This window comes from Monodon monoceros, unplaced genomic scaffold (genome assembly GCF_005190385.1).
Source record: "Monodon monoceros isolate NGI ecotype Baffin Bay Population unplaced genomic scaffold, NGI_Narwhal_1 Super_Scaffold_11, whole genome shotgun sequence".
Taxonomy (NCBI): Eukaryota; Metazoa; Chordata; class Mammalia; order Artiodactyla; family Monodontidae; genus Monodon; species Monodon monoceros.
Genome location: NW_021703767.1, coordinates 107314309 through 107330932, shown reverse-complemented (window position 1 = coordinate 107330932; position 16624 = coordinate 107314309). Strand labels below are relative to the sequence as shown.

Sequence of the window (16624 nt, the reverse complement as noted above, 5' to 3'; positions counted from 1 at the left end):
TCACCCGGCATGCAATAGGCACTCGACAAATTTGTTGAATGAATAAACAAGTCTCTACCGTGTTTGTGGCCTTTAAGACACATATACGTGCTTCTACTGTCAAAACCCAAAGCTAGGTTTCCCTTCTGCAATGCTGAGAATGTTTCCCGTAAAACAGGAATGCGTGCAACCAGGTCGGGCAATCGCAGGCCACGGTGCGCCGCAGGGCCTGCCTGTGCGGAACGGGGCGGGCGACCCCGTCTGGCCGCAACGGCCATAGCAGCTGATCGCCTCCTCTCGGGGTCGGTGGCGTCAGGGGTAGGAGGCCTCTAGTGAGGAGGCAAATAAAGCCAACCGCACAGAAACGGGTTGTTCCGTTTCACATCCTCCCTCTCCTCCCTCGGGTGCCTGAGTTTCCTCCGAACAAAGTGACCCTCCATCTGTCTGCAGGTAGGTGGAGCCCGCCGCACGGTGCGAACCTCCCCTCCTCACAGCCACGCGATCCCAGACGCTTGCGGACGTAGACCCTCCGGGACCCAGCTGGCGGCGAAAGGACACGCCCCCTCCAGGGAGCACGGGGCCGCTGCACGCACACCTCGAGCGCGCCTCCCCGCGAGTAAGCGCGCATGCGCACGCGGGGCGGGCCGCCTACCCGTCACCCACTGAGCTCCCGGTCCCCTCACCCCACCCCAGCCCCCCTGCCTCTCAGGCTCCACCTCCGCGACGGGGCTGCCGAGAGGAGGCGACCGGAAGCCACTTTAAAGCAGAGCTCGAGGTGACAGGCGAGCGAGGCGGGTCGGGAGTGCAGTCGCGGTTTTCTGCGCTCCCGGCGGCGGAATGGCCCGAGCGCCGCTCGCCGCGTCTCCGGCCTGCGACCCCTAGACGCCCGAGCCCGTCCCCCACGCCCACCCCCCACACACCCCCCTCCCCCCCCCCCCCCCGGCGCGAACAGTGTAAGCCGGCGGCACCGCGACTCGGCTCCTGTGGTCCGTTTTCTCAGGCTGCCCGTTCAGGTAAAGGGCTCCGGGTGGGCTCTGAGGGGCCGAAGAGGGACCCTCGCTGGGAAGGCGGGCGCGGAAGGGGTCGCCGGCCTCGCTGCCGGCTTTCACGTACAGGGGTGAGTGCTGTTTAGACTGTGCCTTTTTTACTGAATTCACTCGGATCCCGTCAATATCAGGACGGCATTGGTTTACACTTCTTAGTCACTTCGGGCCTCTAGCAGGTGTATAAATTGGAGTTAATTCGCTGAAGGGTTTAGTCTGGGGCGCCGGCGTCTCCCCATTCCCACTGGGTCGGGGAGACTCGGGGGTGCGTCTGTGCGGTTGCCCCCGCTGGGCAGACCCTGCGCGCTCTGGGGCGCAGATCGAGGGGGGAGGGCACGGCCGCTGAGAGGAGCCTTCCGGAGGACCCGTGTTCCGGCTGCAGCCCAGAAGTTTGAAAGCTGATTTCAGTTTAACTTTGAAGTCGTCGCCTTCCTCCCCGCCGGCCCGAGAAGCGCCCGCCGCGTTTCCCCGGCTCTTCTCGGGTCGAGCCTCCGAGCCTCGCAGGACGGTCTTCGCGGGAAGGTCGGTCGAGGAGAGAAAGAAATTAACTGTGGAAGGCGCCACGAGTGGCTTCTGGAAGGGAGGGCAGCCAGGGCGGGAGTCTCTCGTTGGGTGGGAGGAGGCTGGCCCGGGGGTGTGAGGGCAGGCGGGGGCAGGATGCTCGGGAACACACGGGATGGGCCGCGTTGCGCGGAGTTGGTGCGGCCCGGGGGGCCGAGCTGAGCAAACTACCGCGGCCGGCAGGAGGCGTCGCTCGGACCCGAGCGTCGCGCTGCGCCCGGCCGGAGTGCTGAGTTTGGAGCGGGCAGTTTCCCCGGATGGTGCGAGGGGTCGGGAGTGCCCGAGAACCGGGGGCATCACGAGGTGAAGGGTAGAGCGGTAGGTCGCCTACAGCGGGGACTGGAGGAAGGTGTCCTTCCAATCTTTATTTTTCTGTTATGCAAACTAATTGAGGAACTAGGTTCTAGTGACTTCCCCACTCCAGCCACTCCTCCAGTTCTCTGCCCCTTTCTCGGTTTTATTTCTGAGGTTGACAGAGGGCAAAAATAGGAAAAGTTGTGGCGTGTGTGTATGCACCCGTATAAATGAACTGGGTTTCGTCTGTTTTGCCTTGATTGGGTGTGATAGGAGTGGGGTGTGTGTGTGTGTGCGCGCGCGCGTGGGGGAAGGCACAGGCCAGTTTGGTGTGGTGAAGAGGGAATACCACAATCTGTGCCAATTGTGCCTTGAGGCAAGAGCACCAAATGATGAATAATAACGCCTGGTTTGGCTGCTTTCCAGTTGATTTATGTCTTATGTCAAGTCTGTCCTTCTTCATGAAGCTTTCCCTAACAATGCCAGCTCACATTGAACTTTCCTTTTTCTACCTTTTTTTTGTACTTACTGTGTGCATTAAAACCTTGTTATAAAAAAAAAAAACCTTGTTATATACTGTGTTTTTACTTTTTTTGAGTTTGATCATTAAGCACTTTTTACACATGTACATTTATGAATCTCTCCAATTAGTTCTTTTTAATCATTTTTCTGGGTACTCAGTTTTATCATTTTGTTGCTATTGTTGACTCATAAAGCCTCACAGAACTAGGCATTTAATAGGTGCTTTTTCTTCAGTAATTCAGCAAAAAAATATTGTGGAGCACCCACTATGTGCATTGTGCCAGGCACTGTACTGGGTACCTGGGATGCATACTTGATGAAGTCATGAGCCCTTGCATCAAAGATTTCTTTCAGTCTGTTGGACAAGGGAGAAGATTAATTGCTCATCACCACCCCTTTACCACCTGGCACAATGCTCAGTAAATATTTTCAGAATTAGTTAATGAATGCTAGATTGTGGAGGAGACACCATTCATCACTTTACAAAGTTTTCTTTGCTTTTTACTTAAAGTTCCAGTTTCTTTCAAGGGGTCTGATTCTTTGAAGAAAGCACTTTTTTAGTCACTGAGTAGTTCTTTAGGGATCTGAAATTTGGTGGTTTTTTTTTTTCTTGTGTTATTTTTCTATGCCTTCATTTGTCTTTTTGAAGAAATGCATATATGTAACTTTTCTGAAGAGAAGGAGGCCCCTTTCTGTATTAGGAAGTTGTGTTTGGTTTCTGAAACAGTGTGCAGTGGTTGTTGCTGATGTAGCTTCTGTTACTAACAAGCCCTGATATTCTTCCTCCAGTAGTGGTGATGTTTGGGGATTGCAAAAGTAGACCCTTAACGTCCTTGGGGAATATATTGGAACTTTCTGAATCTAGAAATGCTTCAGTAGGCTTTCTCCCATATAATATTTCGATTGAGAAGCCCCTGTTTCCTGAGTGTATTCTTACACCCCAAATTCACTCACAGTTAACTTTGCAGTTTTTCCTGCGTTTGATAAACTTTTTTTTTAACAAAGAAGTAGTTTTTGTCACCTCATGAGATAGGCAATACATAAACAACTGTGAAGAGAGCCACGAAGCAGTAGAGATGTGGTTTCCCCACTGTCATTAGATGCACTTATTTCTACCCCTCACCCTCCACCCCATCCTAGACTTACTGTAAACATTCATACCCCAGCAGAATTACAAGTCATATATTAAGTCCACAAATAAATGTCAAGAGCCTATTGGAAGATAGTATCTCTCTTTCACCTTTACCTGTTGTGGGCTTTTGAATAAACTTGGCTGCTTTGGAGCCTTGGTTTCTCAGTAAAATTTAAAACTGACCTGTAAAGGTGAAATACAGTATAAGAGGAATGATTTCAGGGACTTAGAGACTAGAACAAAACACGTTGATGAATGAATAGGATTCGGTTGTTGTCAGCTTGTAAATGATATTCTTTCTTTTCCTGGTAGGATTTTTCAGACTGAGGAGCAATTGGAGCTGATCCACATCATGGAAATGGAAACCACCGAACCTGAGCCAGACTGTGTAGTGCAGCCTCCCTCTCCTCCTGATGACTTTTCATGCCAAATGAGACTCTCTGAGAAGATCACTCCATTGAAGACTTGTTTTAAGAAAAAGGATCAGAAGAGATTGGGAGCCGGAACCCTGAGGTCTTTGAGACCAATATTAAATACTTTGTTAGAATCTGGCTCACTTGATGGGGTTTTTAGACCTAGAAATCAGAGTGCAGAAGAGAGCAGCTTACATGAATCTATGGTGAAAAAACCTTTGGAAATCAATCCATCGTGTCCACCAGCAGAAGACAGTATGTCTGTCCTGATTCCTGATGGAACAAATGTCGGGGGCCAGATACCAGAAGCCCATCCTACCACTGATGATCCTGAACAAGTGGTTCCAATCCAGGATCATAGCTTTCCACCAGAAACCATCAGTGGGACAGTGGCAGATTCTACAGCGGGGCACTTCCAGGCTGACCTTTTGCACCCAGTTTCAAGTGATGTTCCTGCTAGTCCTGACTGCATAGACAAAGTCATGGATTACGTTCCAGGGGTTTTCCAAGACAACAGTTTTACAATCCAGTACATTTTGGATACCAGTGATAAGTTGAATACTGAGCTCTTTCAGGACAAAAGTGAAGAGGCCTCCCTTGACCTTGTGTTTGAGCTGGTGAACCAGCTACAGTACCACACTCACCAAGAGAACGGAATTGAAATTTGCATGGACTTTTTGCAAGGCACTTGTATTTATGGCAGGGATTGTTTGAAGCACCACACGGTCTTGCCGTATCATTGGCAGATCAAGAGGACAACTACTCAGAAGTGGCAGAGTGTATCCAATGATTCCCAGGAGCACTTGGAAAGATTTTACTGTAACCCAGAGAATGATAGAATGAGAATGAAGTATGGGTATGTATTTATAACTACTTTAAAGCTATTATTAAATCCTATAGAGAAGGTAAAGAGGCTTTAGTAGGGTAGTTTCTTTCAGTAGTAACCTAACAGGTTTTTTTTTTTTCTACTGTTATTCTTTTGGCTGTATGCTATCCTGATTTTTCATGGCAGTTGAATGCAGGCTATTTATCTAACCAGACAATGAAGGTTTTATGATTTGAACAATTCAAATGTCACTCTGTGCAATATGTGTGTGACTGAGAAGTTGCATATACATTGAGTGTTGTGAATCGAATACTATTTTAATCATACAGGAGAGCTTGCTTTTGAAAGAAAATCCATGGAGAATCTTATAAATTACGAATGCCTAATTATCTAATTTTAAAGTTTTGTATATTGAGTAGTTCCTGTTTTTTAAAGGAAAATAGTATTATTTGGAGATTTTTGTGGCCCTCTTTACATTTTGAATAGTCCAAACAATTTTTCTGTGAATGATTCCGAAGTACCTCCCAAACTTCTGAATCATGCCCAAACATGTTAAATCTCTTTTTTAGTTTCCTTAAAGCTTTTTACCATTAATTTTATTATTCTGTTTATCTTACAGATAAAATAAATTGTTCCACAACTCAGGGTATTTTTTTAAACCTGAAAGAGTCTTACAACAGTGAGTGAAGGAAAAATTTATGTTAATGGACATATCTGTTTGTCATTTACATAAAAGTTATTCTCATGTTTTTGTAGGCAAGATATGTATATAAATAATTTGGTTCTTTTATGGATGTCCAAGCATTATTCACTGATAGGGAACTGAAATTTCCACATCTCAGTTCTTCTTTAATGAACTTGAAAGTGGAGAAAATAATACTTGCCACATGTAAAGTTGCTAGTGCAAAAATGGCTGTATAATAAGCATTGATCTTTATATTCCTAAGTTGTTTCTCCTGTAGTATAAAGGGACTTAAAATAGTAGGCTGACCATCCTAACCCAGAAGTTCGGGAGAAAAACTTTGTGGAGAGTCATCTTTGTTCACAAATAAGTCAGGTTACACTACCCAAGTGTCTGGAGAGTTAGAAGGCAAATGGTGGCAGTGAACCATTTTCATGTTGTCTAATTCTATTAGTTTTGATGTTAACCTTCTGTGTTCTAACAGTGCCAGAGCGTTGTTGGCATTACAGTAACCTGGTCTTTGTTTAACTTCTCTTGCTCCCATTTAGTATTAGCTAGGTGGTTTTCTTTGGATATTTCAGTTGTATAGTACACAGATCTATGTGTCTTTTTAGCAACTTAATTACCATGAGACTGGAATTTTGCGTCTTATGTTTCAAAAGCGACATATGGAACAAGATGAGAAACAATTTAAAGCCCAAGTTTAAAGGCGTTATTTTGTAGAAGACCTCTTCGGATAAAAGTAAAGCTTATATCAAAAATGTAGTTCTCCTGATCGTAAATCCATTCTCTTGATAATGTAAATGCATTCAAGATTCTGTCTTGCTTGGGTAGCAAAATTCTCAGATCCTGTAACAAAGCTAAGTACTTCTGACTTATTTTTTTTAGCCAGCATTGGAAGAGAGAAAAATGTTTTCCATTTTGTCTTAAAAATCTTTTTAATAAGGTATTGTCCAAAATCTCTGTTGCCCATGAGCTAGCAATTCTGATTGGTATGTCAAGGGTAATTAATTTTATATACTCTCAAAGCCACTCTAATCCTTCCATCTCCAGATTGCAAAACTGTGCAGAACAGTGGCCTCCCACTTCACTCTTATAAAGCAAATTTCCAGTCTGCTAAGTACTTCAGCATCTTGGTACATTAGGTTTCTATCTGTTTGAATTGCTCAGGAAGAAACTAGCAGGATTATTGTCCAACACATTACGTTCTGTTACCTTGAGCAAGGCAAGACAGATATTTTGATTCCCAGAAAATCCAGGAACTCTTATGATAGCAGCACACTGAGTATTTTATCCTTTGGTAAAATTTCTTTGCTGAAGAATAGACACAGATAAAAGCCCATACGCATTCATTGTTGGATCAGTTATAAAGTAGCTGCAGTGAGTGCTTGATTTCCAGATCAGTTTTAAGGAAGTAAATTAGTGTTTATTTGACACTTGAGAGGAGAAATATGAGTGAATTATTATACGTGGTTCTGCCCTGATAAAAATGGCAAAAAGTATGAACAGTTAATTACTAGTAAAGTGAAGTTCTCTGTGGACTACAGTAAGAAATGTTATAAGATTGTAGATAGCTAAATGTCAAAAATTAGGCTTTTGGGAAGTTGACCTGTAGTCATTGCAACCTGGTTTTCCTTGTATTCCAAAGCGATGTTGTGTTTCCTGGCAACAAGATGCAGATAACGGCATGTTGAGCCTTGCTGAGAGATTCACAAACAAGCTGGAGCAGCCCAGGTTCACATGGTTACCACATTATTTGGCTAAAGCTATTAATCTCTGTGGTCAGGCCTGTAAAGCTGGTCTATCTGTGCAGATTGCACATAACCAGGAAGTGTGTGTTCAGCTGTGTATATGCCCAAGTCGAACCAGTCTTTAGATTCAGGAATAATGAATGGCAGTTGTTTATCCCACTTGTTTTCAGCAGTTTATATGACTTGGTAAATCATTATTATATACTATACCCATAATAGTTCATTGTGTGGAACTTGGGGAAAGTTCATAGTTCTGAGTCTCTAGCAGAGACAAAAGTTCATAGTTTCAAACTGTGTAGATAAAATTCTTTGGTTTTTGCAAATGGATTTAACATCTAACTTAATCCAAATTAGATGTGCAGTGTTCATTTTATTCTCAAGAGTGAATGGAAGGAAAGTTGAGCTAGATAAGTTCACAGGTGCCTTCCAGCTCCTTAGTCAAGATGCTTAGATACTAAAAACACATGTAAAAACAGGATTTTAATAATAAAAGTGCCTACTTGGTTCATTATAATGAAATTATTTTAATTACTCTTTTCCAGTTTTGCCTTCACCCCAAATTATACCATTCTACTTTGCTTTCTCATTCCTTTTGTACATCTGCAAAATCAACTGGAAAGTAGTTGTATGTATGAACTCCCCATATTTAGATGCTAAGGCTTTTGCACACGGGATGGGCTTTGGAGAATTTCCAAATTCCAGATAAGCAGTTAAGAAAACAACATCGAATGTTGTGTTTTCCATTAAGAAAACATAGTCTCTGACAGTTCAGGCACTCATCCTTAGTAGAAAATGATATTAAATGGCAGGACTAAGCAGTTTTAAAAGGGTCTCGGTAGCTGTGCGGAATACTGTTGTGGATAATTGAAATTGTGGAGGATGTGCAAATCTCCCTTTAGCAACTGCGACCACCATAGGTTTTCACATTACGTTCATTTTAAAGTGTGCCAGAATAGTCTTCTAGTTATTATCGCCCATAAGGAAGAGGCACTGTGCTGACCTTATTTTGTAGGTAATTCCACCTACTGTGAAAATATGACCAGTGATTATTTCTAATTCTGAATTTCCTGCAAAGGGGGGAGGATGAAGAAGAAAGTTGCAAGCTCTGACTCCATGATTAATTTTTCTCAGAAGACAGTGTTCTTTTCTCCTCTTTAGAATTAAAGCTTATTGATAAAAAAGGAGTTTAAATTTTATAGCTTAAGCCTAGAGTGTTGTCATAGTCTTAGCTAATTAGTTTTGAGTGATTTTGATTGCTGGTGGCTCTTAGAAGTTTTTGTTCTTTTAAAAACTGTCCAAGGGACAATACCATTAGAAGACTTCACAGGAACTCTGTGAAAGAAGACAAGGAGAATTGCATATTAGTGATAATAAAGAGCATATGCTGTTCTTTTCTATATGACTTGCAGAGTGGATTATCAAAGTAGAGCAAGCTCCTGACTGAACTCTACTGGAATAGTTAAATTAGCCAAGTTAGCTCTGGCCTGCACAGCTGTGATGATGTATGAACTAACTCATTATGTGTTATTGATAATACTGGAGAGAGGAGAACAGCTGAAACTTACTATGCCTTGTGACTTTCTGGTATTTCTTGAATATACACAGCTGGATGAGTTTGAATTTATTTTAAAAATTCTTGCCTAAGAGAAAGCAAGAGCTCCATAAGCAAGAACTGTGTTTGAAGTGACTTTCAAAATAATGTGCCTTGTGCTTTAGGAGAGAGCAATCCAGTGAATTATTTTCTGTACCTCTTTATGATGCTATTTACATATGAAATAAAACTAATTGGCTTCTGTCTATACTAATCCAGGGAAGTTAATGGGTCTGTGTAGAGCTGTCATGGGAATCAATAGCAATCATTCATTTATTCCCTTTCTAAGCAGATTAGACTTTTTGAAGCAGCTGTCACCTGGCTTCAGGTTGGGGTCAGTCTGTTCCTGATATATTCATGGTAATGAAAATGAAGCTTGCAAAGATGTGTAACTTTTAAATCAGACAGTTGGAGGAGATAACTTACAAGGTTATCTCACAGTTCCTAAAAATAATTGCGTGATACATTCATTATACATTTTATTGTTGAGTTGACTCTAAAGCTTTTACTTTTTATTGTAAATAAACAGAAAAAAATAATAACTCCATTCAGCGTTTAAAACTTCATTCTGCATATGTGAACGTGCAAAAAATGCAACTTTTGACTGATTACTGTGTTCCTGTAAAACTACTTCCATTGTTACACTAGAATTTCTAGATTCTAGATTTGCATTCTACCGTAAAACAAAGGTAAATTCATAAATTCCATCTGTGTGCATCTTTGATCTTAGTGACCCTTAGTTTCATATTGGGTTTGGGGGGACTATTTCTAAAGGGTGTAAAGCAGTATGTAGCCCTTACAAACCTTGACTACTTATGGAATTCTACTAAAATCCAGCCATTTGAGATGGTGACTGTTTTCCTATGGCCTCTTATATCTCATGCCCTGATTTGAGACCACCAGATTCTGCATCCTTTGTCTGATGGTAATAATTTTGATCACGTTTAAAATAGGACCTGAGATCCTCTTAACCTAGGTCATCAGCCTTTGATAATTACCAGTATCCTGTTTGTGAGTTGTAGTTGCCTTTTTGTGGAAGGAAAGCTTAAGTACTTTTGAGTTACAAGATAATTCTTGATTATCCTGGAACAACTTTCTGTAAGGCTGGTTCAAATTGGACACTGGTAAGTTTTGCAAGAAACTCCCTTTGTAAAAGCAGTAGAGTTTCTCATTTAAATAAGTCTGAGAGTCTTAAGCTAAAAGGAAGTGAATATGAATGATATTTGTATCTTTGGAAGATACCAGAGTGCTGAGGATTGAGCCATTTTGTGTTTCATTCTGGGCTTGAAATCGTTAGGTAATAGCTTAAGCCCTTGAGGTAAACTGTACTTTGCAACACCATAAACAGAAACTGTACAAAAGAATAAAATATTTCTAATTAAAGTTCATTTCTAGGAGCAAACAAGTCACGTTTTTAAATATGAAGGAACTCCCTTAACAAGACCAAATATTATTTTTGTATTTATGGCAGTGCCTTCTAGGGATCAGGGATCATACTGCACAGACTCACCTCTATTTAAAATCCCTGTAAGTGTTAAACGTAATCCAGCCCAGTCCCCAACACATTAACTGAAAGCCTCAAATTTCTAATGTAGATGAATTCCTTGTTAATAGGGGGATTTTAAATTACAAGGGATAGGTTCTGAAATACATTTTGAAATCTTTGAAAATAAAGGATTTTACGTAAAAATAAATTCCACTTATTTAGCTTGGTAGTTTGATATATATTTGATTTGTGCAAAAGATAGTATTGCAGTCTTGTTCTAAATAAATATGACTAATTCTGTGATCAGGCACTCAAATTTTAGAAGTTGCTTATATTAATAAACTTCTGATTATGAAAATTCCAATTTTCCTTGCTGACCTGTCCAGTCGCTGTTGCTAAGACAAGCATAGAAGGGAATTAACTGAGCATTCCTATTTGCCGTGACCACACCGCAAAATGTGTCTGTCTCATCCATCTTTCTCTGCTATTGCTGTTTACTTACTGGTAACACCCACTTGACCAGTAAAGAACCTTTGCATGGTCATCACAATGAAAGGATAAGCATGTATGAGAATGGGAATGCTAGAGCAAGTGTTTCTTTTCACATTCTACAGAAACCAGTGATTTGCGAGTACGTGTGCCACAAAGTGTTGTGTAAGGAGTGTATTAGAATCCCTCGTGACTAAGTTATCTGAGAGAGAGATCGGGAAATTTGTATTCCTTATGCAAATAGATATCCTTTGTTTTGGTGCTATTGCTTCTGAGCTTAAGGAAGAATTTGTGAATAGTCTTATGTTGAAACTTAGCACTACTCATAATGATTGGAAAATGTTTAGTTTAAGCCACATTTACTGGAATTTCTCTTTATTACATTAATTTTTTGTTTCCTTTCCGGATTAAGAGATTCTTAAACTGTCCCTCTCATTTGACATATAGCCATAGAGTTTGTGTGACTTTCTTTGCTCTAGGTTTTTACCAGCACTGAATAGTCAGGGAAGAATGGCAGGGGTAGGGGTCCCAGGGTGAACTTTGCTTGCAGTGTAGTACATGTGCTTTCAGAATCTTGCCTGCACCCTGTGATCTTCAAAGCTCCTGCAGCTGATCTGGGCATAGGGAGGGCAAATGGCACAAAATACTTTAAGTAATTTCCTGCTGCGGTTGGTCTTTGGTTTCTGACTGTCACCTGGCTTCGCTCTTTCATTTCCAGGCATTGTGAGAATAAAAATAAGCACAGGAGAAATACCAGGTTTGCCTTCCAAGGTAATAAAAGAAAGACATCGTTGAATGGGGGGGTAGAGCATGTGAAACAGGAGGAACTTTGCTTGCTTGCCTTCTGATGTTCGGATTGTCAGAAATGCTGCCACACATCAAAAACTTTGTGTAAAGTCTTCTATTGATACAATTAATTTGTTACTAAAAATTAATTTAGACTGTCTTAACTAATTGATAAAATTGAAAGAAACTTGGCTTTGTAGAATCTCTCTCCCCTAGGAAAAGTTACTGACTTAAGACCCTTTTGAAAGGTTTTGTGGTCATAGTTTACAAAACCTAGACAATAAAAAAAATTCTCTTAATATGTTTTCTGTAGGAAGTTTTTATTTTTCTTTCGGAAATTTGCTTTAAAAACTCTCAGTGATAAATTCTTTATATAGTTTGTATACATTTAAGTCTCTCATGCTAAGAGCCTCTTAGTTATATCTGGGTTCTCATGATAAGCCATCAATGAGTATATTTTTAATTTGGTCACTTATCAATTAGTTTACCTGTACTAATTGGGGAAAAAGACACGGCAAAATTTGAAATAAAAAGGATTTGTTTATAATTTTAAAAGTCAATTCAGAAATAAGCTAATAGATTGTATCTTACTAGGGGTTATTAGGGGATATATTTTATGATAATTATAATTAGTATTTCATTTATGTGTAAATGAGTTCCAAATTGTTTGAAGTTATTTGGAAACAGTTATTTTTAAGAAATTTTAGCATTTGCATATAACTGATTTTATAATTATGTAGAAAAGTTTTATAAGTAAATATATTTCAGCCCACTTTAAACGTCAAATTTCATATACACAAAATTTAATTAATCAGCTGAGAACACAGCAGACATTTTTTATTGTCTACTTTGAGACAATTAACCTCCTTTCTTGATAGAAACCTCTCAGTTTTAAAAATATTTCACTTAAAGGGGATATTTACTATTCTTCATAAAGAACAATAACTGCATACTTTAAGGTAGTATAAGGCATGATACATTTCTTTTTAATCTGTTGCGTGCTTTCTATCCCAGCTGTTCTTGTAGAAGTTGTTTCACTTCCTTTTCAGGCCATGGTTGAGAAGTATGTCTCACTTAAGTTACCTTCTAGGAGTCTCAGGACATGTGACTGAACTGGGATAAAAGTTAAGGCTATATGACATTTTTGATGTCTTCAGTGTGCAAATTTAAGCCCGTGCCTCCATAAATAGATAGCAGTGAGATCTTCTGATCTTACAAGCATAATTTTTATTTATGAAAGATTTTAGGCTTATCCACATTGTATTCAGAAGTTCTTTTGTATTCTTTGCTTTGAACTGATGGTTTTGTAATAAAAAAAAAAAGCCCAACGTAACAGTATTTTAGTAGGTTCTCTTCCTCAGGTGGCTATTGTAATTTGCTTTAAGTGGTTGTATGGGGTAGAGGGGACTTCAATGTATGATATATTTAGGGGTTTAGGAAACAGGTGTACTCAGATGGCTGTGTCTTAGTACAAAATTTTTTGAGAATAAACTTACACGTATTTGTTTAGTTCCCCACATGCTTTTAGAGAATATAGAATAATAAAAGCTTAAAAACAAGTATCCTTTCACTTAGAAAGCCTACCTCACTGCCTTTTTTCTCCTATTTCTTATCCTCTTGTTTCTATTTCACTGTGTTCACTTCTAGAATCACCTTAATACCACAGATTATATGTCTGACAATTTGTAAATCAGACATGGGGTTTACAAATAAATGTGGTTCCACACAGCATCCACTCATTAACTTACTGCCTTCTCATTCACCTGTTTCGAAGATGTCCTAGGAGGGACCAAGAGAGCAGCACACACAGCCAGAAGTTTGCCCTAAGAAAGTTGATCCCCAGAAACTCATTGACTCTTAAAGTACGGAATATTTTTACCTACCCAAAAATCTTTTGAGGTAAATCCATGAACCAGGTTTAATATTAATTGTTTTACGGAGTGATCTAAATCTCAGTAATCCTGCCTTGAATAGGTCAGTGTCTCCTTAGAGGTGGGCAGGTTTAGTTGTGAGTCAGCATTTGATTCTTAGTCTGCTCATAAGTACTGAGGGCCATATGCAAAATAATTTAAAAAAAACACAACAACTCCCAATTTTGATTTGTACGTATGTCTGTGCCTACAACTACTTCTGGATACAAAGGGGAAAACCCAGTTGTTACCAGGGCCCGATGTCATAGTGTAGAAGTTAAGTAGAGAATTTTAACCTCTGGTACATATTGAAAGATATTGCTTTGTATATAGGCAACATACAAAGATAGATAATTTTATAGATAATTTTTATTGCCTCCCCAAATAGCCCTGCGCTATTTATTCGAGTCAGTGTTAGCGAAAGTCTTAATTAATAACAGAATAAATGACAGTTACTATGCTTCTAAAGCAGAAAGAGTACATAGTCCTCTGAAGTTTAATAACTACACTGCTATCACAAAGTATGTTGGTATTATATATGCCATGGCTTTGATTCTCATCACCTTGTAACATATTTGAAGGGATCTATAAGCTGCCAGATATTCCAACATTGCTAAATGAGTTCCTGGAAACATCAAAGCCAGGTATCAAAAGCCAGCTATATTTCGTGCGCCTGTGAAATTTCTTTAGCAGCAGCAAACATACCCCATCTGTCATGCCTGTCTCAAGTCTGTAGCAGAAGAGCCTAAATACTCTCCATATTGCATTTGATCTTTATCCTTCTATCATTATGACCCTTAGTTTGGGGAGACATTTTCACTTTACATCATAGTAATAAGTAATTGTGTCTGATTAATCCAGCTATGAGGGTGGGTGTTGATTAGTTTGAGGTCACAGGTTTATCCTTGTAGAAACCAGTTAACTTTTATAGGCAGGAAGCCAAGGTTCCGAAGTCTAACCCACCTGGTTAAAACTGTACAGAGTAGTGTCCAGAAAACTTTATACTTAATTGACCTTTGCTAAAGTCTGAGTTCTATATCTTATTTGCATCATCTTCCCACTTAAATGTTTTCCGTCTCCTGTGTCTCCTGTTTCATTTAATGGCACCATTATCCAGTCATCCAGATCAGAAACATGGGACACATTCTGGACCCTTTCTACTCCCTTCAGCCCCTCCATGCAGTTAGAGTCTAACTCTTAAATACTCTCCAATCATCCCCACTGTTACCTCCTGAGTTCTCTACCATCATTTGCTTTATATGCAGTTCTAGTAGCTATAGGTGGCTAAGCATAGAATAATAAATATTAATAATAAACATGCTAATAAATATTTAGCAAATAAGGGCCTGTCTCCACCCTTCCCCCACCTTCCTCTACCAAAAATAAACAAATCAGTCCTCCATACCACTACTGTTGGAGTGATGTTTATAAAAAGGCAAGTCTCTGACCCTTTTTGAAACCCACCGTGATTCCTACTGCCCACAGAATCAAGTCCTAACTTCTTAACCTAGCATACAAAGCTCTTCATTATCTGGCCCCAGCCAGCCTATCCAGTCCAGTCTCGTCTCTTATCATCCCACTCACACACACATACACCCTGACCTCCCACATGAACTGCATGTGCTGCTCACTCTGGGTCTCTTGTGCCTCGCTTGGTTGGCTTCTACACATGTCAGTCACTCTGCATGTGGTGACTCTCATTGTCTGCCTGGTGGCTGGCCAAACTTGGTTCCCGTTTCATCCATTCTGGGACACCTTCCTTGACCACCTTGCGTGACCCCTTTCCCAGCAGAGTTAGGCCCTCTGCCTCTGAATTGTTCCAGACCACCTTTGTGCCACATTTCACACTGTGCCACAGGGTTTGCTTGTCTCTCTCTCTCCCCACTGACTTTGGGTATTTTGCCTTTTTCATCTTCTTATCCCAAGATGTAGTCCAGTGCCTAATCAGTGTGTCTACTTAAGATTACTTTCGTTTGTTTTCAGTTGTCACATTTCTTTCTTCGTTTCAAACAATTTATAGAGAAATTGCCTAAAATGGTTATACTCTCCTGAGCTCCCAAATGCATAGTCCCAAGAACTATTTATCCAGCGAAGAGATCATGTCCTGACTAATTTCTGTTTCATTCAGCAACTATTCTTTAATAGTTTTGGCTTTCATTACGGCTCTATTATTTATGTCGCAGGCCCTTTTTACTTTTTAGTATCTAAAATATACATAGAAGAAATGATGGTGTGTGGGGCAGACTTTCTGACTTGGTGTGGGTGTTGGTGCTCTGTGTGTTAATAATATATGTTGGAAATGTTGGTATGTCAAGGTGTTTGTTAAGTAGGAAGAAAACCACTGTTAGAAAGCATCTAAGTTATGAGAATGGGTGTTCTTTTCAGAATTTTTAATTAGTTTTGTATCTGGATTCTTGTATTGGTATATGTGGTGGTATGTTTGTTGGTGAAGCATGTGGACACAGAATTGTTAATATTTCAGCAGTTCATGTTCATTCTTCCCATCAAAACAAAAATCAGCAATCTGTTCACAATATTTTTTTTAATTCATCATGATAAGGTTATATTTTGGGTGAGTCCAGATTGATTGATGGTAGCCGCATGATATATTTAATGAAATCTAAATCCTACTGTGCAGTGGCTATCTCCCATACTCACTCTTTTCTGGCCATCCCTCAGTAGGGCTACCATTAAGTCAGATAGGGTTCTCATCTGCCAGGATGATTGCATCTTGCCTTTGTGAAGCCCTATCCTCCCCACCTCCACCCCCATCTCTAGCACTGTCTCTGTTGCTCAGTTTTTACACATCCTGTGTTTACTACTTTGACCTTTTACCACAGTCTGCTCAGTACTCTAAATTCCAACCTTTATTTAAGGCTCTGAGACCCTGGACTTACCTCCTTAGCTCATGGCCCGACATCTCTCACAGTGTCTGTTATATATCCTGTTCACATTTTCTCATCTCTTATGTACCCTTGTTTGGGTTTCCTTTTCCAGCTCTCTGTTCCTGTCCTTCCCTGTCCCTACCCTTCAAGCAAAATACTGGAAGAACTCTTTTTTTCTTGTTCTTCCACACAACCTTCACTTACTGGTAATTATTTCCTATTAAACTATTCCTAAAATTCTTTCTCTTACAGAAAGCTATCTTGGATTGATACT

General features: G+C 40.4%; 1 protein-coding gene across 1 annotated transcript in view; it reads left to right on the top strand.

Moving 5' to 3' along the window:
• The first annotated feature begins 950 nt into the window (after positions 1 to 950).
• The window catches only part of TIPARP (TCDD inducible poly(ADP-ribose) polymerase), a 28760-nt gene continuing 13086 nt past the window's right edge, over positions 951 to 16624 (top strand). Inside the window, exons 1-2 of the mRNA XM_029215452.1 lie at positions 951 to 992; positions 3844 to 4800. Coding sequence (XP_029071285.1) covers positions 3884 to 4800 — 917 coding nt within the window. The 5' untranslated portion in view covers positions 951 to 992; positions 3844 to 3883. The remainder of the gene's footprint in view (positions 993 to 3843; positions 4801 to 16624) is intronic.